The sequence below is a fragment of the Chrysemys picta genome, chromosome 2 (genome assembly GCF_011386835.1).
Source record: "Chrysemys picta bellii isolate R12L10 chromosome 2, ASM1138683v2, whole genome shotgun sequence".
NCBI classification, from domain to species: Eukaryota; Metazoa; Chordata; order Testudines; family Emydidae; genus Chrysemys; species Chrysemys picta.
In genome coordinates this window covers 284773218-284800245 of record NC_088792.1, presented here as the reverse complement: position 1 = coordinate 284800245, position 27028 = coordinate 284773218, and the positions used below count along the sequence as shown (strand labels likewise).

Below are 27028 nucleotides of genomic sequence, written 5' to 3'. Positions count from 1 at the left end.
GCCAGTCCCTGCGAGGGCGGCAGTCAGGCTGACTTCGGCGGCATGTCTGCGGGAGGTCCGCCGGTCTCGCGGATTCAGCGGCAATTCGGCAGTGGGTACGCCGAAGCCGCGGGACCGGCGTACCTCCCACAGACATGCCGCCGAATCCGCGGGACCGGGGACTTCCCGCAGGCATGCCGCCGAAGGCAGCCTGACTGCCGTGCTTGGGGCGGCAAAAAAGCTAGAGCCGCCCCTGCCCTGAGTAGCCATGCCAGGCTGCAGCAGCCACCCAGGCTATAAAAGACCATCACGGATCAGCATAGCGCAGTGTCCCAGTCAAGCCCTCTTTTCCCTGGGCTAGCTAGTGCGCAGGTCATGCTGGAGATGTGGATGGAGCTCCTCTCATGGGACTCTCCCAGACTGTTCCTTGGAGACAGGCGCTGGTGGGGGTTAAACTCCTGCCCCAGCATTGGCCTATCCTCCGCCCCATGGAACGAGCAAGGGGTTGACCCCCAGATCCTGCAGCTCTTGGATGATATCTCTCTGGGGCCTCCCTTGATTCTGGGCCTACCTGCCCGGATGTCCACTCCTTACCCTTGCTGACAAGGCATCTCCTGGCTTCTGTAAAGAGGATTCCCTAGTACCAGGGGATTCTGCTGATATATCAACACGTCGGGGGGACAACATCCAGGCCCCAGCCCACTCCAGCCCCACAAGAGACCCCCAGACCCACCAGGGGCTCCCTGCCGGTGCTGGGACAGTGGGAAGGGTGCCGAGACCACCCCTTCCACATAGGAATGCCGTGATCCCGGTGCAGGCATCAGGGACACCACGTGGGCCGTTTATTTCTCCGTTCGAACGTAGGTGCCAACGTGAAAGTGCCACTTTTCATTAGCCCTCAAGAACCTGGATGATTATTGTGTCCCTGGATGACTTTGATGCAAAGCTGGTTCGGGCTCAGGTTAGCAACACTGCACAATAGCGACTGATGAGAACTCTGCGGATGCAGTCAGTAATCTCACCCATTGATGGAAACCAGGCCCTGGGGTGGCTGGAAATCAAACCAGAATGCCTCCTCCCCATCATTTTAAGATTTACTGCTGAAGAGGTGTTAAAACTGACATAAGTCAGAAACAGTGGATAGACAATTCAATGCTAAAAGGAAGAGGAGTACACACTTAAAAATAACCCCAGCTAATCAATGGGGGCCGGATTCCACGCCCCGCTACACCCATGACTTCACTGGCATTAGTCCAGATTTTCACCAATGTAAACAAGATCCGAATGTGGCTTGGTTACTTTTCTAGCAACAGACGTGTACCCCTTCAGCTAATCAGCTCGATACGTGACAAATATACCAGGCCAATTTAGCTACGTCCCTATAATCGCATTAATCCCATCAGTGTCAGAACAGCCAAGGGCACCGTTCAGATTGGAAAGGCAAAAAGAACAGCAAAAATAATAAAGAGCGTGAGTTTGTTTCCTTGATTAAGCCTCTGCTGGTTTGACGCTGCGGGGACACAATGGTAAGAGCAGCATAATCAATCGCTTGTTAATATTTTCCCCGCCCACCAAGGAAACAAAACCAAAAAACATTGCATTAGAAAATAAAGGCCGCTCTGAATTTTTTGTTTTTTTTAATGCTGGAACAAGATTTATCTGGCTCCAAAAGGAAGTGCTAGTTGGGGGGGAAAAATGGGAAGAACTCGCAGGCTTCCCTGCTCCCAGCTATTAGCAATAATAATAATAATTAATACCAATAAAGCACTTACCCTCTGATGTCCCCCACTTGCGAGCTCCCCGCCGCCACAAAATGAGGGGGTTTCGACAAAGAAGTACAGTGGATGCCCACTTTGAGGCGGCAAGAACAGTGCAGGCGCTGACGTGAATTGTGTTGTGATTGGTATGTTGTGCGTTCTGAGTGCGGTTTGAATGGAATGGAATGTTCCCGGCCTGGAGACGGATGACTAGAGCGCTCGACTGTACTCTAAATGTATTATTATTGTTATTTTTTTTTTTACACATCTCTGTCTCTCCTTCCGACCACCCTTCCTGCAGACGTTGCTTCCAGAAAAAACAACCGACCGGCCGACTTTCTGCCGCATGCAGAGCTAAGAGGGCGCACACTTAAATCTATAGCAGGAGGGCTGGTGGGTTGAGGCTGGGGAAGCCTCTAATCTAGGCTGACCTCTGCAGTGAGGAGGGAGAAAGGCTGGGCAGTTTACGGATAATGCGGTGGGTTTGTCAGCTCAAGCTATAACCCCAATGTGGCCCCTAAAAGGGCACCCATTCATGCACAAACATCTCTCACTTGAGTTAAGTGGTGCTTTAAATTCCAGCTCTCTGGCCCATCCAGGCGGTGGGAAGGCCGAAGATCTGGTGTGGTTGACACTCCAGCCAGTAATGCCGTGGTGATGCAGCTCCAGCTGGAGTTAGCACAACTCACCAACTGCTAATCTAGTCCCGCTGGGCAGCTCCAGTGTTTTGCAAGGCTAGGCGGAGAGGCGTCGCTCGAGCGAACCGTTGCAGTGAAGACAAACCCACTGTTTTCTTTATTCCAGTAAAGTTCCTTGTTCAGTGTTAGAAGAAAACAACTGTCTTGTGACTTTACCGGAGCCTTGGGGTGTGGCCAAGTGGTAAATAAAGAAGAGGACAGGTCACTGAGCAATCTGAATCACTTGGTAAGCAGGGCACAAGCAAATAATATGTGTTATACTATGGCTAATGTATACATCTAAGAACAAAGAATGTAGGCCATACTTACAGGACAGGGGACGGGGAAGCAGTGACTCGGAAAAAGCTTTGAGGGTTGTAGTGGATAATTAGCTGAACACGAGTGCCCAGTGTGGTGCTGTGACCAGAAGGCTAATGCCATCCTGGGCGGCATAAACAGGGGAAGCTCGAGGAGGAGCAGAGAAGTTATTCTACCCCTGAATTTGGCACTGGTGGAACGGCTACTTGAATCCTCTGCCCAGTTTGGGTGGCTGCAATTGAATCATAGAATCATAGAACTGGAAGGGACCTCGAGAGGTCATCTAGTCCAGTCCCCTGCACTCAAGGCAGGACTAAGTATTATCTAGACCAGGGGTCGGCAACCTACGGCACGTGACCCGATTCTGAGTGGCACGCAGCTCCCTGCCGCGGTCCCGGCCCCCAGCCCCACTCAGCCCCCCCCCTCCCCCCGCCCACCGCTCTCCCCTGCGGGGGCAGGAGGCAGAAGCTTGGTTCTGCAGCAGCCAAGCTTCCCCCCTCCCCAGCTTCTTCCCCCAGCGTGGTGCTTTCCTTCCCCTCCCCCTCTCCGTCCTGCGCCAATCAGCTGATGGCCCTAGCAAGGGGGAGGGGGAAGAGCGGCAGCGTGCACACATCTCTGTAGGGGACGCAGCCTGGGGGAAGGGGGTGGAACAGGGCATATCCCTTCCAGCCCCCTGCCATGAGCTGCTCAGGGCAGGGGGCTGGGAGCACCCCCACGAGCCGACCACCCCAGCCTTCTGCCCTGCACCCCCCTCAGCCCTCTTCCCTGAACCCCCCCCACACCCAGCCTTCTGCCCTGCACCCCCACACACCCCAGCTCTCTGCCCTGAACCCCCACCCCTCTGCCTTGAATCCCCCCACCCCAACACACACCCATCCCTCTGCTCTGCACCCCCACAGCCCCATCCCTCTGCCCTGAACCCCCCACACACCCAGCCTTCTGCCCTGCACCCCCACACACCCCAGCCCTCTGCCCTGAACCCCCCACCCCTCTGCCCTGAATCCCCCCACCCCAACACACACCCATCCCTCTGCCCTGCACCCCCACAGCCCCATCCCTCTGCCCTGAACCCCCTGACACACCCAGCCTTCTGCCCTGCACCCCCCATGCCCCCAGCCCTATGCCCTGAACCCCCCACACCCCAACACACACCCAGACTTCTGCCCTGCACCTCCCACACCCCCAGCCCTCTGCCCTGAACCCCCCCACCCCAACACACACCCAGCCTTCTGCCCTGCACCCCCACAGCCCCATCCCTCTGCCCTGAACCCCGCCACACACTTAGCCTTCTGCCCTGCACCCCCCATGCCCCCAGCCCTCTGCCCTGAACTCCCCCACCCCAACACACCCCCAGCCCTCTGCCCTGAACTCCCCCACCCCAACACACACCCAGTCTTCTGTCCTGCACCCCCACAGCCCTCTGCCCTGACCCTTGAACCCCCCCCACACCCAGCCTTCTGCCCTGAACCGCCTCCCCCAGCCCTCTGCCCTGACCCCTGAAACACTCCCCCCCCCTCCCCCCCCGGTCTGGGGTCCCGGTCATAGGCCCTGCTCAGCCCGCTGCCGGCCTAGGTGAACAGAACCCCAGGCTGGCAGCGAGCTGAGCAGGCTGGTGGCGTAAGATCAGCATTTTAATTTAATTTTAAATGACGCTTCTTAAACATTTTGAAACCTTGTTTACTTTACATACAATAGTTTAGTTATATATTATAGAAAGAGACCTTCTAAAAACGTTAAAATGTATTACCGGCACACGAAATCTTACATTAGAGTGAATAAATGAAGACTCGGCACACCACTTCTGAAAGGTTGCCTACCCCTGATCTAGACCATCCCTGATAGGTGCCTAACCTGCTCTTAAAAATCCCCAATGATGGAGATTCCACAACCTCCCTAGGCAATTTATTCCAGTGCTTAACCACTCTGACAGGAAGTTTTTCCTGATGTCCAACCTAAACCGCCCTTGCTGTAATTTAAACCCATTGCTTCTTGTCCTATCCCGAGAGGTTAAGAAGAACAATTTTCCTCCCTCCTGAAGGAGGATGCTGATAAATTGGAGAGGTTCAGAGAAAAGCCACAAGAATGACTAAAGGATTAGAAAGCATGTTTTATAGACAGACTCAAGAGGTTAAGGGGTGACTTGATCACAGTCTATCTGGACTTCCAATGGGAACAAATATTTGATAACTGGCTCTTCAGTCTAGCAGAGGAAGATCTAACTCTATCCAATGGCTGGAACTTGAAGCAGGCCAAATTCAGACTGGAGATAAGGCAGAAACTTTTAACAGTATGTGTAGTTAACCGCTGGAACAATTTACCAAAGATTGTGGTGGAGTCTCCATTACTGACAATTTTTAAATGAAGCCTGGCTGTTTATCTAAGCAGTATGCACTAGGAATTGATTTGGAGCAGTTCTCTGCCCTGTGCTATGCAGGAGGTCAGGCTAGATGACCACAAAGGTCCCGCTGGCCTTGGAATCTGTGAATCACAGGCTAGCCTCATGAATAATTCCCCAGGATTGTGGACAGGTTTGCACAGCCTGTGCAGAAGTTCACGCTGCCCCGCCTTTGCAGCTCTGGAACCTGAGCTAGCTAGATCAGAGCTAACTCCAGATGTCAGCTCAAGCTGTAATCCCGCAGTGTGATTGCAGTCGAGTTGACCAGAAACTGATGTGGTGGGGCCAGCTCTGCTCCAGACTAGATCACGCTGCTAGTCTTCACAGTAAGGCTCTAGGCAATGCAGATACTGCAAATGCAGCACCTTCTACCTGTTCTCAGCTGGGCACCTCACTACGCAGCCTCAGTGCTTTCCTTTAGCACCTTGATTTGAGCTGCTCTCCTGCAGCCTAGCACACAGCATCTGTCTTGTGGATGAGTAAACTGAGGCAGGGAGGACATTTCTCCCCAGGGTCACAGAGAGCTAGCGGTGCAACTGGGATTCAAACCAGGAGTGCCAAGCCCAAGTTATTTCCATTGGCCATTCAGCCTCCCTTTATGGTAACTACAGGACCCACACAAACTCATTGTGATAGGTGTTTTTCCTTTTGGTCAACAACTGCCACTGATGCCCTAGGGGAAACATCTCGTGTGGCACCGGGGGCAGCATCTCCGCACATCCCTAGCACATGAAGGGAGCTGTAGCACCCCACCGCAGGTGGCCAGGGGAACTCTTCCCCACAGCCTCTTGTTCCTCCTGTAGCAGCCAGTGCACTGGGGGGGCTACTGAGCTCTGGGGAGCCCAGAGTTCTGGGGGGAGCCCACACTCTTAAAGGTACAGGCTCAAACTCAGCCCTGAGGGGACTCCACTGGAGAATGACGACCTGCTCCGGGGATCAGGCCGGCCCATTGTCCTTTTGATGGTCGGTGTGGGTTTTCAGTGCTCTCTCTCCCAGAGTGCACACGCCTTGGGGTCAGTCTAATTAGCCCTTTTCCCCCCTCTTCGGATGTTTTGTGCTTGATTCTGATCTCACACAGGGGAATAAACCCCAGTTGACACCAGTGTCAGTGAGAGATGAATTCTGTTCTTTCTATTTAGCTTGCTTTCCCTCCCTCCCTCTTTCTTTCTTTCTTTCTGCTCCCCTCTCCTCTCTCAGCAGTATGGGAGCCGGCTGCTCATTGCCCGCCCTGGTTTTCCTTTCTCCCTTTGCCCAGTGTCTCCTCTGCTTGCTAGAGCTGGTTCTGCTCCACCGGTGACAGGGTGAGAAAGAGCCTTTCATCTCCCCTTCTGTTCTGCTCTCCAGCTTGTCATCCTCTCTCTGGCTCGTGTCCCCTTCCGATCAGCCTGTGCACGAGGGCACCATGTGTCTAGCTCAGTGCAGAGCACCATGGTGGCCAGCGATAAACAGTGGCAATCATAAAAACTAGGCCGCAGAGTCTCCTTTCCCTGTGACCCTCCTGGCCCCGCTCTTCCTGTTTGTCCCTCTCTATGGTCGCAGCGACCCTCTGGCTGGGTCTGTCTGTCTCTCCCACTGTCCCCATTCCTCCATGTCTGTGCCAGTTCTCTTTCTCCCTCCCTTTGCTTCCGGCTCCCCTCCTTCTTTCCTTGCTGCCTACTCACCTTCCTTTAATTAGCAATACCAGGAAAACAGTTGTCATGGTATTTTCCACCAGCCAGACATTCCCTAGGAAGCCCAGAAGGAACCCCCCCTTCCCAGCCCCCAGAAAGCCAAACAGCTCGGGAGGGAACCAGCGCATTGCAGAAAGCAGAGCTGGAATCAGACAAACTGAATCGAAAGCACCATCCGGGCCCAGCCCAACCTCCCGGCGACTCGGGCTTTGGGCGTGGGGTTTGTGTGTGGAGTGAGACACGAGTCGCTCTTTACATCGTGGGCCGAATTCATCGCTGGTGTAACTCCAGTGTTCGGCGGGACACAGCCGGATGGAGCTAGGGGTGTGTGTGTGTGCGTGCGTGCGTGCGGTGGAAGATGGGGGAGAAGCGTTGCACAGGGGCCTGTGTCCAGGTAGGTGTGCAAAGTGTGTACTCTGTTGCGGCAGTTGTGCAAGCAGTTCCCCAAGTGACGTGCGCACCCCTGGTGACGGGGCATGCAAAGCAAGACCCTTGAAAACTGGGTTCGTAATCTGATGCACTCACCTAACTCACTACATGGGACATGGGCTGGATAGAACACCTAAGCCATTCCTCTAGGGAACGACCCGGTGCTGCCCATGCGGGATTGTCCTTTTCCTTCTCTAACGTCTACGACTCCATGAAATCCTTGAGACTAGATGCTTATCAGCCAGGGAGGTTTAAGACAGGATCCCTGGGATATCGGTCCTGTGGCCGGAGGGACCCACAGGGCAGCAGGTGATTCTGACAGCTGGATACCTGCTACTAGGGGACCAAGGGAGGAAGAGAAGCACCCTAGGTCCATGGCATGTCACATCACAACATGCCAGCAGAGGAGGGTGCGTCAAGCACCAGCTGGGAGTTGTGCGGCTTGATCTCAGCCACTATGGCTTGGTCTACGCACTGCCACTCCGGCTCCCGTGGGAGCGACAGAGGCCACCAGCCTTTGAACCACCGTACCAGCTGGCTCTCCTCTGAGCAGGGGGTCATTAAAATGCTGGCAACTGCTGGCATCCTGTCCACGCTCAGGCTCCCGCTCTCCCTGCCAGCGTCAGAGCTGAACCAGCCCTTGTGACGCTAGGAGACGCTTGGCAAATAGCCTGGTGCGGACACTGCCTTGGCATGGCTGGCATGCTGCCCGGAGTGTAGGGGGGAGACATCCCCTGGGGACCGGTATGAGCCACCTCATTACATAACACTGCGACCCCTCTGAGTAAGCGACCCAGGACAACTCCCTCCTCCTTGGAACGAGGAGACACACGCACCCATCCCACCACTCCCCCCATCCGTATGACGGCTCTTCCGGAAGGGAACTCTCTCTGGAAGGGAATCCTTCATCCGTCGGTTATATAAGGCCCCGGTCTCCTTTTATGGTTGGCTTTCCTGCCTTGCCAAGAACAAATGCAGCTTCATCTGCGTCTGTGGGCTGGCAGAACAATTAAAGCATCTGATTCAAGCTTAGTAAGGAACGCACTTTGGATGGGCGGATTTAATTTGGTGGAAAACCTAGTTGAGATTTCCCCCCCTCCTCTCCCTTCCCTCCCTCCATCACAACCATCCCCAAGATAGCAGCTGGCCTGGTGTCATTAAATGACTGGAACAACTCCCACCTACCAGAGCGTTAGAAATTCCAGAGTGTTTTCATTTGAATCCCAGTGGCTCCGGCCACTCCACTCCCTCCCCTTTCTCCTTTCTGCTGAATTATCACAATTTCCAACAATTGCCTGTGTGTGTGTGTGTGTGTGTGAGCAGGGGGTGTGCGGGGGACTGTGGGCGGCTGGCTTGGTGTGACACACTGAATTCATATGCGTTTCCCCCCTCTGTGAGCGCCGCTGGGGGAAGCATGCTAATGATGACCTTGCTGAGTAAATAGTTGAGGGATGAATAAGTGCTTTCTGGGAGTTGAAAGGCAGAAGGTGGGATTACTCATCCATCCATCCAACTGTCTCCAGAACCTTTCAAGCGCTTCTCAGCGTTGAGGCTGGGGGTGTGCGCGAGGGGGCGGGAAGCAGAGGGAGGGCTGCCAAGATTTGTGTTGCCACAGCCATCGGGCCCGCTCTCCTCCAATGAGCGCGGAGCTGCGAGTGGAGGAAGAGGCAGGGTGCCGCCTACATGTGGAGCTGGGCGAGGTATAAGTACAAGGGAATGCCGGAGACAGTAGCAGTTCCGACAGGGAAGCGAAGGAGCTCTTTCTCGCTTTCACCGGCACTTGGCACTCGAAGTTAACAGCAGATTGGAAATCGCTCGGATCTTAGCAAGCAGCTTCTAGCTGTGTGTGTGTTTGTGCAGAGGGAACTCTCAGCCGATCAAGATCCCGCACTCCGGACGAGGAGCAGCAGACACCGGAGATCCCAGGCCGGGACGCCTTCTCTTTCCCAGACGCTCACCGCCGTGACGGCGTCACCCGAGGCACGTGGGACCAGCGCGCTGGGAACGGCCTGAACGAATTTGCCACCGACTCCTGCTGGCTGCAAAGGGGACTGGACAGCTCTCCTTGGGGTGATATCTGACTCGGTTGTGTTTGTGTGAGACATCCTTGGGGAGGCAAGAGAGGGCGGTGTGTGCCTTTCGGGAGAGGATTTAAAAGCAGGGCGGGAGTGTTACTAAATTAAAAGCCCCGGGTAACCACTAGGGCTTTATCGCTAGCTCTGTTGCATTGCTGCTTGGTTTAGCCTGTTCACGCCACAGGTACCATGCAGCTGGATAGCATCACCAATGGGAGCGTCCACACCTTCCAGGGGCACCGTGGAGTAGCCAATAAGCCCAACGTGATCCTGCAGATAGGGAAGTGCAGGGCTGAGATGCTGGAGCATGTCAGGAGGACCCACCGGCACCTCCTCACGGAGGTGTCCAAGCAGGTGGAGCGGGAGCTGAAAGGCTTGCAGAAATCAGTGGGGAAGCTAGAGAATAACCTGGAGGACCATGTCCCATCCACGGACAACCAGAGGTGGAAAAAGTCCATCAAGGCCTGCCTGGCCAGATGCCAGGAGACCATTGCCCACCTGGAGAGGTGGGTTAAGAGGGAGATGAATGTCTGGAGGGAGGTGTTCTTCCGCCTGGAGAAATGGGCAGACCGGTTGGAGTCTATGGGGGGCAAATATGGCCCCGCGGACCATGCCAGACAAACTGTCTCCGTCGGGGTGGGCGGCCCGGAGAGCAGGGGCAATGACGGGGAGATTTACGATTACGCCCTTGACATGAGCCAGATGTATGCACTGACTCCCTCTCCCGGAGAGATAACTAGCATGCCCCAGCCCCACGACTCCTACCAGTGGATCACTGCCCCGGAGGACACTCCGGCCTCCCCGGTGGAGACCCAGATCTTTGAGGACCCCCGGGAGTTCTTGAGCCACTTAGAGGAATATTTGAAGCAGGTGGGAGGGACTGAGGAGTACTGGCTCTCTCAGATCCAAAACCACATGAACGGCCCAGCTAAAAAGTGGTGGGAATACAAGCAGGACTCGGTCAAGAACTGGGTGGAGTTCAAGAAGGAGTTCCTGCAGTATAGCGAGGGCACTTTGACCAGAGATGCCATCAAACGGGAGCTGGATCTACCCCAGAAGCAGGGGGAACCCCTGGACGAGTTCCTCTGGCGTAAGAGAGACCTGTATCAGACACTCTACACTGATGCAGAGGAGGAGGAAATTATCCAGTATGTGGTAGGCACCCTCCGGCCCAAATTCAAGCGCTTCCTGAGTCACCCCTTGCCCAAGACCTTAGAGCAGTTGATCCAGAGGGGAAAGGAAGTCCTAAGTGACTTCGACCAGTCAGAAGAGCCGACCCCGCAGAGAACCCCAGAGCATCAGCCAGGGGACTCGGTTGATAGCTTGCCACCTTCAACCACAGCTAGTCCCATTGCCAGCGATGAGACGCAACCCGAGCCCCCTACCCCACCAGCTACAGTGATATGAGCTAGTACAAGTACGGGATTGGCCTGTATTATACAAAGGTGTGGAGGGGGCTGATTTAGGAAGCTTCTCCTTAGTGAGAGGTTCTGGCTGTGACCAGTCATGGCTGGACTCAGTCCAATGGCCCTCGGCAGAGGAATGAACTTTGTTTACGGATGGGCCACGTGAGAACGTAGCTGCCTGCCTCACCCAAGTCATGTGACGGGGGTGGGGGCAAGTCTGAGGATACTATTTTAACCACTGTGGGGTGGACAGTTTTATGATACTCCCGGCAGGAAGCTAGACAGTTCCCCCCTGCAGAGGCAGCCACCCTATGCTGGCGCCTTTCAAGGACTTCAAACAGGTGCAGCTATTGACCAAGAGTTCCCACCTACCCACCAGTCTCGTATCCTCTGGAGAGGGGTCCCCTTCCTCAGTGGAACATCCTTGTTTTGACTCTTGCCCATCTCTGCCTTCCTGACGGGGCTTTGTCCAGCCCAAGAGGAAGCCACTGGCTTCTGCTTCCCTCGCAACCTCCCACCAAAGCTTCAGGGAGGAAACTTTTTTAAAGTTCATAATGGTTTCAAAGTGAGCCTAGAACTGCGGCAAATGGCAACTTGAAGGGGTCTGATCAATTTTACCACCTGCCATTGTATCTCACCCGGCACCTGCTCTCATTTTTCCTCCCAGTGGTTCTCTTCCGTTCCCAGCTCCTTCTCTCCCCGTGGGTGACCCATGCCAACAGGCCGTTGCAGCAACAAGGGAAATTTCATCCCATGTCTGCTGCTACCATGGGGAGGGAAGCCCAAACTCACTCCCCCACCATCCCTCCAGGTGGCAATTCAGCACGTGCTGTTTCACCACTAGACTGGGCGCAACTAAACCTTTGTTCCTTGCTGCATTAGTCTTCTCTATCTGAGATTCAGGACCAGGCAGATTAATGGGGATAAGCCAGAGATCTTTCTACTTTGGGCGATGTGAGGTGGGGCAATCAGACAAGGCACCAACGTTGTACAGGGGTAAATTCCTATTTTTTTTATATCAAACAAACACACTCTGAGCAAATATCCCCCAAGCAGCAAAGCAAGGCCCCTCCATTGGAGATGCCAGGACAGTAGGACATCATCAGTCTGTTTCTGTGGGACTTTGCTACAGGAAAGCAGAAACAAAGTTAAGAGGTGGTATATGTGTTGGGTCCCAGACCCTGCTTGCAAAGAAGACTCCTGGATGGCAGATCTACACACACGTTGCTTTTGGAAGGTCTGATGTCCTAGGTCTGAGGAGTCTGATGGCAGAACTGTGTCTAAAACCGATGGACTTTCTAAACCAGCCCCTTCGTTCTGCAAACTGGTACTAGATGGAGCTGGAATTGGGCTCGGTGCTACTTTTCCACGTTAAATATCAAAGACCAGAGCTGGCAGCACTTTGACTCAAGCCTGAAGATGGGATTTTGAGACAGGACATTTGGACCTTCTTGCTCTTCAGGCCCCACCTAACATACTGAGGAAGGCTTTACTGGGGGTGTGCCAGCAACAGAGCCCCACACCACCCACAGCTGCACTTCAGCAACTGCATAGCATTCATCACCTGATTTAACAGGCAGCACCAGCACGTGAGAGGAAAAGAGAAACTACAAGGAGTAGCTAGAATTTCCCTGGGACTCCGCAGCTGCCCAGGTGGCTCTGAAAGCCTTTGGGTGCGACACCTTCCCAGAGGCTGAAGGTAAGACAACTTCCCCACTTTGCAATTAGCAAGTGTTAAGGCAGGTGTCATAGGCGCTAACTCAGCCCCGGGGGCCCATAACACCGAAGTCAGGGGCGTTGCACCAAGACTGACCTTGGTCCCTAAACGTAGGTGCGCCGCTGAAGCGTGTAACGCCAGCGAGAGGGATGAAGATTGCTTAGCATGGCCCAAGGGGGTATAATAGCTCGGAGTAATGGGAGCAGATGGAGCAAAGGGAAATTAAGTGCATTGAACTGTGGGATAATGTCCTGAGGGGAGGGGTGGGACATTTAAAACAGAGATAATTACCCCTCCCGCTAGCTACACAACCTATCAGCTCCCTCTTTGGCACAGCTGAATAAGCTACTAGACTAAGAGTTTCCAAGTTCAAGTCCCGGGGAAGGTAACCTGCACAGTATGAGTTGAGTCTCAGCACTGGGGACTTTACCCATGTCTGGGACAGAGAGCAAGCGTTCTTTCCTTGCTGCGGAGACACCTTTGCTTGGCTTTGACTGCGTGTCAGCGCAGAAGGGGGATCTTTACACGAGCGAGCTGGGATGTGTGGGAATGGATGACAGAGTGTCAGTACAAAGTAGTATCTGTCCCTGCGGCTCACGGGTATTATCTTTGTTCCAGTGACTCACTCAGACTCTCCTCTGAAGAATTCACTTCACACGGCTCCTAGCACAGAAGAAAAGAGGCTTGAATTCCAAGGGTTCAGCAAGGGGGAGCGGATGTCAGCATTCAAAGCCACCGTGGGCCTCATCTGCAGTCCCGAGGAAAACACCCAGACCAGGTAATTAGTGCCCAGCCTCCTAAAGGGTCTGATGCCAAGTGCCCCCTGAAGGGTGCGCGGTGCCATTGCATGCACCACCCAGAGGAGTTGATTCCTGATAGGGGGAGTGGGCATCACAGCCTTGTCTTCTGCTTATGACATTCAGGCCACCAAGCAGCCATCGGGGTCTGACCCAGGCCACCCGGGGTATGTCTACACAGAAAAGAAAAACCCACGGCTGGCCGGAGCTAGTCAACTGGGGCTGCGGGGCTGTGTAGATGTCCAGACTGGGGTTAGGGTGACCAGATGTCCCGATTGTATAGGGACAGTCCCGATATTTGGAGCTTTTTTTTATATGGGCTCCTATTACTCCCCACCCCGTCCCGATTTTTCACACTTGCTGTCTGGTCACCCTAACTGGGGTTGAAGCCCGAGCTCTGGGACACTCCCAGCCTGCAGGGTCCTAGAGCCCGGGCTCCACCCTGGTGGCCTAGCCCTGAAAGTATTCCCTCCCCCCTGCCCTCCAGCCCCTGCTCCATCCTGCACCCTCCACTTAATCCTGCTTGTTGTTGCTTTTAGGGATTGGTGCTACTGTTGCTGAGACTGTTCCATGTGGCTGGGAGCCGCTGTTTCCAGTGGGAAGAACGGGAGAGCTCAGAGCTCCCAGAAGAGCCTCATGCCAGAGAAAGAGGTGATGGGATGAAAGAGCGGCTTTAAAGACACAGCGATGAAGAGACGAAGAGGGAGCTGGGCCAAGCGGAATAGAGCAAGCTCTGGATGGAAGTGGGCATGAAGGAACAAGCCGGTCCTTGGACTTTGGGGACAGCAGGGACGCTGGAGTTGTGCTGTTACTGAGCGTAACTGCACCCAGGAATTTGGAGGCTGATGGGGGCTGGAGGAAAGACTCAATCCTTGGTTGTGAACTAAAATCCCGCTCTGATTCAATTTGCCGAAAGTGTCAGATCCAAGCGGGCCGCGAACCCTCCTGGTTGTTAACGTTTTAACTCATTGGATCTGACTGCCGATAGTTTCATTTCATGCAGGTAGCCGTGGTCAAACCTCAATAGCTTTGGAGGTTCAGAAAAGCGTCCTGGAAGCCAGATGCTTGTCTGAACAACGTGAGTCTGCACAACTGGGCCAGTCAGCTCACGAGCACAGACCCTCTTGTGAGATAATAGGCACTTCCTGCTTCTGGATGGGCCAGAATTACCGCAAGAACTGGGCTTCTTGTGCTACTTTGGTGCTTTTCTTTCCGCCCAGAACCAGGAAGTGTAATGGTGTGTGAAAAACAATCATGTGAATGAAAATTGACCCAACTTTTTTGAACTTCAAGAAAGTTTTGGTTCATGTGTTGGCTGAAGGGTCGGGTCGGTTCTTATTTCTTCCAAATCCACCCGTCCCATGTGTGTGTGTGTGTGTGCGCTGAGCAACCAAATCAATCCCAATAACCAAATTCTGCAGCATTTTGTTACATTTTGACTGAACTGATGATATCTGATGCATACTCCAATGATCAGTCAGCAAAAATGCCCGGGGACCAGATTATGTGGATGCCACAGGAAACTGGAGGCTAGTTAGACCACCGGGGTAAAAATCCTTTCTGTTTTGCAGTGATCACTACGAAGGCTTTTTCAGGGACCCCCAATATCCACTGGCCTTGTCTTTTGGCATTTTCTTTTCCTGAACATTTATTCTCACTTCGTTAAATACATGAAGCCAACCGAGCCATGGCACCTTTTGGCTCTGGGATATTTTTCACCTGACCTTTTGGAGTATGCAGAATTGAATCTCTGGTACTGGTTTTATTTCACTGGTTGCTCCTAGCAGATGGGAGCTTTACTTGTAGCACCCTGGTTCATATAATCAGCTCTTCGTGAAAGGACTGATAGTATTTCTGTCCCAGGGCAGACTGACGTGTGTGAGTTGGTGTGTGTTGTGTCTGTGGAACCTAGACAGAATTCTACCACTGTATCATTTTCTTAGGCAATTTTACATTTTATCTCTGACAAAGCTGTTCCATAGGTTTATTTTTACTAGAGAACTTATTAATTCATACGGTATTGTATAAAAGGTGACTGTATGGAGCCATTACAGGCCACTGTATTCACTGTATTAGGTTGGAAGCCAAAGGTCTGTGCACGGTGAAATAACTTGACCTAATTCTGACTGTATCTGCTCGTTTATTCCTCATGTGTCACCTTGGAGTTCCTGACTCCCCCAAACGGTGTCAGTGGTTAGAATCTGTCAGTAGAACAACACCCCATTCTGTTTGCCATTGTAGCAAAGTCTGTTCTTAGAAAAGAGCCTTTTGTAGATTTATTTAATAAAACGCTGAAACATCTGCTTACACTATTCTGCTTCTTGCTCTCTGTTCTTTACCTGCCTCGTTCCCTGCAGAGCTAGGTACACGCCAGCCTGAGAAAAGTTGCATTGGCTCACCTGGAAGAAATGATTTAACCCCCTAAAATCCCGCCGTCATATCTGCAGGAACAAAATGCTATTTTAAAGTACATATTTCCCTTTAACCCTGCGGATCCTGGATCCACCCTGGATGCAGTAGGCAATCTACTTAACTGAAAGGGGGGGAGGGGGGAGCAGGTCTTTGTTATGATCAAATTGCGCTCTTCATGGGTCTGAGGTGCAGGACAAAGATGGCTTTAAGTCACTGTTACAGGGTGGCCTGGCCCTTTAAGAGGGAACAGGTCCTGTCAATGTGTGCCTCGTTAACAGCCTCTCTATAAAGAGCTGGAGGAAGAGGGGTGCAGGAGCGTGAAGGTGCAGAGAGCTGAAAGCTCCTGCATGCTGCAGGGAGAGGAAGTTTGCAGAAAAGCCTTGGACTTCAGGACCCAAATGACTCCAGCCAGGCAGGGCTGGGAGTGGCCTACCGAAAGCAAGGGAAGCCTCAGTGGGAAGGCCTGGATTGACTCGGGGGGAAAAGTGGTCTTGGAGCCTCTCTGGGGAGAAGCCCCAGGACCGAGTGTTGTGAATTTTATATAACTAAATTAGACCCAAAAGAGGGATGTTTCTAAGGACTCTGGATTGGTGGAGTCAATTGAAGGGGTGCTGGGAGAAAGAGAAACTGAGGCAGAGTGCTGCAGCGCCATCTAGGGTGGGGAGGCATATGTCTGGTTACAGTCACCTTTGTGCTTCCCCAATTCTGGGCCCAATCAGAGGCAAGTTACAGCAGCCTCCGAGCTGCTCTAACTACGCTCAACCACCCAGCGGGGATCAGCAGCTCAGAATAGCCAGAGCACGCAAGCCACGCCCACCAAGTGCCCTATGTCAGGAGCAGCGAGGAGGAGAAGTGGAAAGCCATCATGCTGGCCCTTTCCAGCTGGGAAATCTCTCTCCACCATGGATATTTTCCACGGCTTTAGCTCTCCAGGGCAGAGAATCTAGCTCAGTAGGTGAAGTGAACTTAGGGCTGTTGAAATGTGTTGGACCGACCGAGTTGGAGATCACTCTTTCTCTATAGCACGGCACAAGATTCTGCACTGCTCTTGCACTTCAAACCTGACCTAGAGGGTGAGGGTTAGTTCAGCCTCTGTGCCTGGGGGCTAGTCTACACTGGCAACATTAAAGCCCTGCCACAGCAGGGCTTTAACGTGGCTTGTGTGGTCGCGGCCGAGTGCTGGGAGAGAGTTCTCCCAGTGCTCTAAAAAACCCCACCTCCACGAGGGGAATAGCTCCCAGCGCTGGTGCACTGTCTACACTAGCACGTCACAGCGCTGAAACTTGCTGTGCTCAAGTTGCTCTCTGTTCTTTACCTGCCTCATTCCCTGCAGAACTAGGTACACGCCAGCCTGAGAAAAGTTGCATTGGCTCACCCGCAAGAAATTATTTCATCCCCTAAAATCCCGCCGGCATGTCTGCAGGAACAAAATGCTATTTTAAAGTACATATTTCCCTTTAACCCTGCCGATCCGGGATCCATCCTGGATGCTGGTGTTTTTTCACACCCCCGAGCGAGAAAGTTGCAGCGCTGTAAAGTGCCAGTGTAGACAAGCCCTATCTAACCCACACACCTTCTGGGGGTGGTGTTCTGTCCCATCTAGTAGCACCAAGACCACTTAAAGAGAGAGATACAATGAGTCTGCCCTACAGCCTTAGCTACCAAGTGGTTGGCTTTTAGCTCATGCTGTAGAGGCTCATGCCCTAAGCTCCAGACGTCCCCGGTTCGATTCTGCCCGCCGCCGACCGGGGTCTGTTGATGTTACACCTTCTCAGTCCTTGTCTGTCTGCCTTGGCTGCCATACAGAAAGCTTACCTTAGTGGTAACTGCATTGGTTTGGGAGGACACTGAACTGGACTGAATCCATTTCCCAGTCATCAGACGATACCCATTTATGATCATTACTGAACCAGTCTAGATCAGTGAAAGCTGGGCATCCCCTTCTATGTCCAATTCTCAGCACCACCGGGGTGAAATAGATGTCATGTTTTGGTTCCAGTGGGACCATTAGCGCTAGGACTTTTAGCAATAGGAATTCAGTCAGCAAATCCAACCATAAGATTGCTTTGGAACACGGTGTGATATAGCACCCAATGTAATGATGCTCTGGAGTGGGCCATCTGCAAGGAATGAACCCTGGACTGCTGTAATTAAAAGCACGAGGGTTCACAAGTGTTCACGAGTGTTCCCAGTCTGAGCAAAAGGAGCAGCCCCGTTAAGCAAGAGACAGTAACCAACTCATCCAGTAGAGGGGGACAAAGTGACGCTAGCGAGGGTTAAAATAAAATATTTTAAAAAATCTATTCCCCATAAAGTTCAATAAATAATAGCTCCTGGAGAGAAAATATAAGGTATGCGGAGGAGTGGTGTTTTCTGATCTGAACTGAAAAATACCTGGGGTGTCAGTGAGATGAAGACATAAGAAAGGCTGGGCTAGGTGGCAGAAGCGACCGAGGAGAAGGTTCTTGCATCACTGGTGACTGGATCATGTAATGGGATGGAGAGAGGGCAGACGCTAGCTCACTGAAGATGGGAAGAGACGGATTTTGCTGTGGAGGTTGCCTGGAGCACGGAGGGCTTTATAGATTAGCAAGGTTTTCAATTTTGTGTCAGTCCCGTCTGGATTTTAATCCAACTGCAGCCAAATAATTGTGGTCTACCTACTTTCTGCTGGGGCAGCCCACAGGTCCCCGGGGAGCCACGGGGCTTAAACCTCCATTTAGTGAAGAAATGCCTTATTACAGCTCCAAGCTCAGCCATTAAGGAGTCTCCAGGGATGTTCACAAGCTGGGAATGGATTAAGTCCAATCAGCATAGAACCAACCTGAAACCCTTGACCAAACTAAGACAGGCCCCTTCCTGAAGTTTCTTGGGGCCCGATCCAAAGCCCATTGGAGTCAATGGGAATCTTTCAACTGACCGCAATGGTGTTTTGGATCAGGCCGTTAGAGAGCAGAAAACAAGCATTATTACAGGTTTGTTTAAAGACTGTTTTGCATCCCTGGGTTTTGACTGGCCAGGACACCGGAGAGAACACAATGGAAGGGACCTTCCAATCTGGGTGTCCCTATTGGAATATTTTTGCGTGGTATTTTTTTAAATCTCTGTGTCATTGGGTTTTTTTTCTTTGTTTGTTTGTTTTTTTGTTAGTTTGCTTTGTTTGTTTTTTAAACAAAGAAATTGGACTGGTCAATCTTGTCAATCATACTGATTGACTCTTGTGAAAGTCAGGCGTTGGTGCACACAGAAAGTAACTGCTCTCCGGATCCATTATACTGTGGTATGTCAATGAGTAATTAGGAAGGCAATGAAACCTACTTTACTGACACAACAGGCTATAACAGCTCCACTTACCATGTCAATATGATGCGGCCATAACTACTGCCTTAATAGCCTGCTAGCTGCTATGATCACTGGAGATGATATTGTCCCACGTCCGTTCCAGGGGATGCTACAGGCAGGCATAGAGTGTGTAGGCTGCATACTCTGACAAAGCAAAATGTCATGGCCCCTGTGGGGGTAGAACTCAGATTCTCTTTTGCTGAAAAGAGGCTTCCTACCATCTGAGCTCAAAGCACTCCTTCAGTGCTTAGCAGTAGAGGGCCTCTGACACATAGCTGAACAGTTCCAATTCCACTCAGTAGACAGCGGTGGAGTGAGGCTACCAGTTTAAACACCATGCCAAAGTTAAAATTGTGCCCTTAACTCTGACCCTGCCTTGCATTGTGATACCAGCCCAAATTCAGCAGGCATCTAGAGGCAGTCTATGTTGGTGTGACTTCTATCCTCTTCAACCTGTAAGTCACTGTGATAGGGTATGCCAGGCTTTCTCTGATCCCTGACATCCCTACCTGAAGGGAGAGTGTCAGCTGGAAAAGAGAGGCAGTGAGTTTAGACCACTGAGCGCTGCCTAGAGAAGTCGCTCAGGGTCTGATACTGTCAGAACCAACAAGGCTTGGTCCTCCAGTGGCTAGAGGGGCTGGCAGGAAGCAGTAGCCAATCAGGGCCCACCAGATGAGATAAGACGCCTCGTCTGCCCCTCCATAGGGAGAGTGCTGGGTGACACTAGGGCAGGAGAGGAGCTCTCAGGTCCTAACCCAAAACACCCAGCCCTGGGACAGGGCCTCACAATATGACTGGGCCTTCAGTTTAAATATGCAACAAACTCTTTATTTCTATAGTAAAGTTTGAAAGCCCACGAGATGGTTTTGACAGCCACTAATAACATGGGATCAATGGCTCACCCTCCCTGGAGATACTGTGCTCATTTCTGGCCACCCTATCCCATAGCAGAAATAGAGGGGGTGCAAAGAGGGGTGGGTAGAAACCTGGAGAGGCTTCTCTACGAGGAGAGGCTGCTGACTGGCTCGGGATTGGTTAGTTTACAGAGGAGATGGATAAGGGGAGGGGTACGATACAAAATAACAACGGGGAGAGGGAAGATTTGTATTTTCTCACCCACCCGGCATGGTGGGATTCCAAATATCTTCCAACTTTTCCAAAGCTCTCAGCAAACAGGCGCCCAATTCACTCGCACTGACTGTGCCTCACAACTTTTGTGGTGCCACGGAGCTCCTTGTTAACCCCTGGCCCTCCCTGCACGGTCATTTGAGAGGGAAGGCTGCTAGACTTCTTCAGTTGAGCATAATGCATCCATGGACTGCAGACAACAGACAAATGCTCTTCAGTATAAGTCACACCCACTGCTGGGGAGCTGGGACTAGAACCATGGTCCTCCAGAGCCAAAAACTACACAGGCAGTAACATGAGCAGAGGCGACCTCCTAGGGCTACTACTGATGTAGGTCCCTTAGCTTCCCCATGGGCCCAGCCACTAGAGGGCAACATCTCTCCTCCCTACACACCCAGAGCAGCTCCTGTTAAAATCCTCTCTCATAAACCCCCCAGAGCTCTATTAGAGACTGAATCAGCATCAGAGGCATTTACTGTCCCTGGTTCTGGAGCTAAAACATTGGTGCTGTTGTTCCCTCCTGGGAATTCATTGCCCGGAGTGCTTTCCCCATTTTGCACGCTGTATTACCTACGGCCGCCAGTCTTTAGGGGTGTCCCATACACACTCCCTAGTGAACCACGTACTCTGTGGGTACATCTACGAAGCGATAAAAACCTCACAGCTGGTCTGGGCCAGCAAACTCACGTTCACAGGGCTCAGGCTGCGGGGCTAAAAACTGCTGTCTAGACATCCGAGCTCGGGCTGGAGCCCGAGCTCTGGGACCTTCTGGGACCCTCCACCTTTGCAAGATGGCCTGGCATGGCTGGGCACTAAGGGAGCCAAAGGCAACACTAAAGTGAGTTTCCAGGATGGCATGAGCTGCTCCTAGCTCTCCCTCTGCCCGCGGACTCCACCCTCCTGAGCTATCTCATCTCCACAACAGAGGCAGGAATCCTGGGGTGATTTCATCCCCCTCCACTCAGCTTCCTGGTTCCCGCAGCACCCCCTGCTCGCAGCACTCTGTCAGCTCCATGCCATCCTGGGGCGGCACCTTCCCCAGGGCGGCGGCACCCAGCACCCCCCACCAGTGACACCCTCCTATCTGGCACCCACAGCCTGCATGATAGCATCCCCCTTATCCACTGCCCAGCACAATTACAGCCAGCTCCCCCGTCCACCTGGTAGCACCCAGCAGCCACGCCGCTACCTCCCCACGCTCTCAAGTCCCACACCCCCTGCCCTTCATTAGCATTTCCTCAGATTCGTCCGTTACCGGACTCTATTTCAGCGGATCACATCTAGGGCCTGGGGAGTTAAAACATCCCTCGAATTAACCCTGGCAAACTTTGAATTGAAAAAGAACTATTCTGTTGCCTCCACCTGAGAGCTGCATTCTGGCATCCGGCGCCGCGTGCAGCTCTGGGACGCAGCAACCCGCACCCACCAAACAGCTGCCCTCTCGTGGGATGCGGGGACACCTTGTGTGAGCTTGTCGAGCAATAGCAAATAATCCAAGCAATAAAAACCCAACAATGGTTGTTTCCGACACACAACCAGTCATCGCTTAGGAGACAGCGTCTTGGCTTTTGGGAGGAGCTTTGTGCAACAGGTGTCGGAGGAATTGGGTATATTGCATGGAGTGGGACACCCCTAGTTGGTGTCTCTTGGGAAGAAGAGGTGTAACATTGTAGGGTGCTGTGTTGTATGTAAGAACTGAGGGTGAGAAGGGTTGGGGCACTGGGCTGGAACCCAGGAAAGTTGGGTTCCATTCATAGTTATCTAGGGTGCTGATGTCAGGCTATCTTATCTGAACACCTCAAACCTTTACAGCTCTGAGCCTCACAAAACGCATTAGCCTCACATTACAAATGGGAAATTCCCCACATGTTACAGTTGGGAAACTGAGGTATAGAGCAACTGGATTATTTGCCCAAGGTCACATAGTCAGTGGGAAGTTGTGGGGCACAGTAGGGAACATAACCTTTGTCTCCCAAGCCCCAGGTCTGCTCCCTTGCCATGCTCTGCCCCCATTTCCCTTATGATCTTGTGCAAGTCATTTAATCTACCTTGTGTCTCTGCTAATCATCAGTACGAGGGAGCTAATACTTCCCTACCACCCAGGAGTGTTGTGAGGATAAGGTCTGCTCATGTTTGTGAGGTGCTCAGATAATGTGACAGTTACAATGAGTGTGACGGGTTCGGTCACAAAGACCCCCTTGGGACTGTCACCTGATGTGCTGAATTTACCTCTTAGCCCATTTTCCCTGCCAGCCTGGGACCCCAGAGCCCTGTCTTGTTGAGCCAGACACACTAGCCTGCTGCAACACAGACTCAGGTCTGGTCCATGCCCCCAAAGATGCAGACCTTAACCAAAAACTGCTCATCGGGTCACCTATCTCCAGCACCCAGACACCCAGTTCCCAATGGGATCCAAACCCCGAATAAATCCGTTTTACTCTGTATAAAGCTTATACAGGGTAAACTCATAAATTGTCCACCCTCTATAACACTGATAGAGAGATATGCACAGCTGTTTGCCTCCCCCGCCCCAGTATTAATCACTAACAAAAGTGATTTTATTAAGTATAAAAAGTAGGATTTAAGTGGTTCCAAGTAATAACGGACAGAACAAAGTAGGTCACCAAGCAAAATAACGCAAAAACACACAAGTCTAACCCTAATACATTAAGAAACTAATTACAGGTAAAATCTCACCCTCAGAGATGTTCCAATAAGTTTCTTTCACAGCTAGACTCCTTCCTAGTCTGGGCCCAGTCCTTTCCCCGGTACAGTCCTTGTCAGTTCCAGCAGACATCTTTGATGGAAACTAGGGGTTTTCTCATGACTGGAAGCTCCTTTGTTCTTTTCCACCCCCTTTTATATATTTGGCACAAGGCGGGAATCTTTTGTCTCTCTGGGTTCCCACCCCTCCTTCTAAATGGAAAAGCACCAGGTTTAAAATGGATTCCAGTATCATGTGACATGGTCACGTGTCACTGTAAGACTTCATTACCCACTGGCTGGTACACAGGTACAAAGGAAGGCTTACAAGTAAACAGAGCCATTTACAACCAATTGTCCTAGTCAAGGGGAGCCATCAAGATTCTAAACCACCATTAATGGCCCACACTTTGCATAATTACAATAGGACCTCAGAGTTATACTTCATATTCCTACTTTCAGATACAACAATGATCCATTCATACAAATAGGATGAATATATTCAGTAGATTATAAGGTTTGTAATGATACCTTACAAGAGACCTTTTGCATGAAGCATATCCCAGTTACATCATATTCACATTTATAAGCATATTTCCATAAAACATTATGGAGCACAATGTCACAATGAGGTCTATACAGAGAGTTACCGTGGTACCCACAGGAGCCCATTGCTTGCATGACTGACTATGCTCTATTCAGTGCCTGCTCCTATCGCTTCTTGAGGGGATCCAAACCAGCCACACTGTGGCCTGTCAATTCCCAGTAACACAGGACCTTTATATCCCACACAAACTATACACACGGCGCCCCACTGAAATGCAGCCACCTCTGGAGTGGAGGGTCACAACCAAATAGGACATGGCAATCAGTGGGAAAGGTTGGAAGGGGCTTAATGATGCTCTTTTGAAATGTGCTGTGGGATCTTTTGTATCCATGTAGCTGCAGCTTAGATATAAGGTGCAATTTAAAGGGCTTGGTCATCACGATGCCCATGCCTAAGAGTTAATTCACTAAGTCTGCCTTGGCGGGATGAGTCACCGGGGCGGGGATTTGAACGCATGTGGTGTTGAGTTCAGTTCATTACCTGGTCATTTTAGAAGTAGGAAGGAAAGAAAGCTTGCGGCCTGATCCCAAACCCAGTGACTTAATGGGGCAGCCCCTCAGTGAACGTAAAAGCCAGAGGCTGCTGGAGGCAAAGGAAGCTACATGGGGTGGGGGCAGACCAGGAAGCCACAAGAGGATGCCGGAGACAACGGACATGTCTATACTGCAGACTAAGTCCAGTCTCTGACTCAGGTTTGAGCCCACGGCCCTCCTTCCGTCCACACACAAATCAGACTGAGTCAGGACAGCAAGCACTCCGGACCCGCATACTGTCACCCTGCTAGCAGGGTGGATCAGAGCCCACGTACCACTGAGACTCGGGTCCAAGCCTGTCATTTGTGGACGCAGCTCAAGCCACAGACGCGAGTCAGAAGGGCGGCACAGTGTAGTATGGACACGTCACCCAGGTCATGAGACCAGGTCCAGCAATTGTAAAGCCAGGTTTAGAACACAGTGTGGATGTACCCAATAAGAACCAAGGGCTTAGGTAGATATATGGGGCGGTAGGGGAAGCAGGAGGGAATTTGTGCCTGGACAGAGCTGGAGAGTGTTGTCTAAAGGCCAGGTAATGGCTCTGCCTTGCACCAGGGCACAAAGCGGGGTGGGGGGGGACGGTCACAACTGCAATTTCCTAAGTGTGGATGCAGCTTCCTGCTAGTGCGCCTCTGTGCACGGGATGGGCAGCAGTTACCTGTGCCCCGGCCCCCATCCTGCACCGGCCACCAGAGCTGGCTGGACATGCAGGGGAAAGGGTCCCGGTGGGGTGAAGTGCCAACATGGCAGCCTGGGCTCTTCCCAGCATCTTTCCCATTGTCCTGAGCACCCAGGTATGCCTCCTCCTAGGCCTTCTCATCCCCACCCAGGTCCATGTCACCCCGGCCAACTGCCTCTCCTCCCTCTGACCCCCCAGCCCCACCCTTCCCAGGTACCTTCCTTCTTACCCAGTCCCACATTTAACCTTCTTCACAGCCAAGCCTCTCTGCTCCCCTCACCATCCCTTTCTTCTGGGGGCAGTGACCCTTGTTCCTCCTCTCCATCCTCCCAGCCTGTTGGGGGAGGGATCAGAAGGGTCCTTCCCTCACCAGCCCTCTGCGGGGCGGTGCCCCCCATGAGAACCACAGAGTAGGGCGCCTGAGGCCTGTAGCTCAGTGCGATGGCTGGAGCAGGCTTTGCTGTGGGGAGTGGAGGACAATACTGAACGTTCTGGGGGTGGGGAAGGGGTGGCCTTTACCTATCAACCCTCTGAAAGGCCCAGTGAGACTATGTGGCATTCCCCCCCCCCCTTCTCCTCCTTCCCTTCCTGCCCCCATCAGAGGGAAAAGAATGAAGACCCCTGCTGGAAGTCAAGGGTGACCGGTGGGGTGGGAGGGCTGGCGGGTGAGGGGCAGCAACATGGGCAGAGGGAGGGAGAGCTGGTTTGATGTGGGGGCCAGGAGAGAGAACCACCAGGAAGAGGCACCTTATGGATTTTGTTTCCCCCCTTCTTCCTCCCCTTACCCTAATCTGGATCCGGAAATGGTTCCCTCAGGACTTTGGATCTAAATCATGAGCGGGCCCGTGCAGATCCAATGCAGCAACTCCCACTCCCACACAGCCCCTCTCACGGGGGAGTTTGGATTCTCAGGTCTGACTCATTTGCTGGGTGAACTGTCAACCTAGAGATGGAACAATCCCATGCCCCCTTCCCACGCACCATCCAATTTACACTGGAAATGAAAGCAAACCAGCCACTCCAGTGTGGTATGAGGAGACCATCTTTGCCTGTTTACACGGAAGAGCCCTCCAGAACCACCCACGCACTGTGCAGTCAGCACATAATCTGGATTTCCCCACGCAATTCTGTTCAGCAAAAGCAATCAGGCATCTCTGTCTCCCCACCCACTCGCCCCCCTCTCCCATCATCCCAGCGAGGACGGGCCGCTTGCCTGCGCTGTACCTGTTTGGTGGAATAAAGACGGGCCCTCCGTCTCCAGAGCTGTCGATCCAGCACGTCTTTCGCTGGCATGCAATTGACTTAGGGAAAGAAAAACAACACCCTGCGGCGAGAAGCTTTACTGCACATTCATAGCCCGGTTTCTATGACACCGGGGTTCTACCTCTCAGAAGGTGTTCGGTGTCAATCATGATTTTGCTGCTGGCGAAAACGGTCCAAGTCTCTATGGAAACGAGACGTAGGTTATTACGGCGCCTGTTGGGCTGCTGTCTGCAGAGATTCCCATCCTGAACATTCACATTCGTATACGATATTAATATTGCCTTTGCTATAAAAAGGGCATTAGATTCTCCTTGGATCTGGGCAACACTCCCTCCTCCCCTCACATCTCAATAAAGAAACAATGCTCTGAGTCTTAGTTTCACTTATCCACCTCCTTTTGGTAGTTATTAAACATGGTTTAATGATTGATGCAAGATGGAAATGCAGCTGATGGCTTTCCCGTGGTACAGACATTATAAGAATAAAAGGGATTTGCAACTGCTACACAACCAGGCCAACCTTTGCAAAGAAAACTAGTGGTTTAGAGTGTATCCATTTCTGGGGTGTCCAGCGTGAAAGGGGTGAAGGCCCTTTAAAGACCTCTCAGGTTGGAGGCACCCAATATGACTAGAGACTTTTGAAAATCTTCCCCTACAACTTTGATTTTGTCAGTGGGGTCCGGCGAGGAAGCAAAGTTATTCTGTGGGCGGGTTGCTTCTGTGGCTCCGGGCCAAGGTGAGGTGCTGAGCCAGAAGTCACTCATCTCTGGGCACCACCCTTCATGGCGACTGGCTCACAGAAGCTAGTTAGCATATGGCCAAATAACAAGCAGAGGGAGGGAGAAATTCAAATGCACTGTCTATACGAGGAAGAAAATTTGAATCTGACATTTGAAGTGGAGCTGGGGAGTCTACGGGCTTGAAAGATACCAAGAGGTTGTTGCAGGTGCAGAGGAGAAGGCTCTCTCGCTCCGGCACCGATGAGTGTGTGGGAAGTGGGGAGAGAGGGGTACAGTCCCAGATGAGGAACAGGAGTTGGGGAGAGAACGGGGATATAGACGAAGCCTAAGTGGTAGGAAAGACAAGTGCGTGGAGGGTTTGCCAGACATGGAGGGCAGATTGAAACAAAGAAGACTGTGTAC

The 27028-nt window shown here is 52.2% G+C and overlaps 1 protein-coding gene and 1 long non-coding RNA gene across 2 annotated transcripts in view; one reads left to right on the top strand and one right to left on the bottom strand.

Annotated features, from left to right (window-relative positions):
- Positions 1-26223, bottom strand: part of LOC101950592 (uncharacterized) — a 61718-nt gene extending 35495 nt beyond the window's left edge. Inside the window, exon 1 of the long non-coding RNA XR_508369.4 lies at positions 25849-26223. This is a non-coding gene — a long non-coding RNA (uncharacterized LOC101950592). The remainder of the gene's footprint in view (positions 1-25848) is intronic.
- ARC (activity regulated cytoskeleton associated protein) lies at positions 8959-15532 on the top strand. The gene is made up of 3 exons (XM_005291083.4): positions 8959-12405; positions 13042-13201; positions 13760-15532. Exon 1 carries the CDS (start codon positions 9490-9492, stop codon positions 10705-10707), a length of 1218 nt encoding a protein of 405 aa, XP_005291140.2. The 5' UTR covers positions 8959-9489; the 3' UTR covers positions 10708-12405; positions 13042-13201; positions 13760-15532.
- Positions 26224-27028: the final 805 nt, after the last annotated feature.

Bases quoted from the DNA above. Each gene is read 5' to 3' on its own strand.
- ARC (XM_005291083.4), top strand. From the start codon at position 9,490: ATGCAGCTGGATAGCATCACCAATGGGAGCGTCCACACCTTCCAGGGG.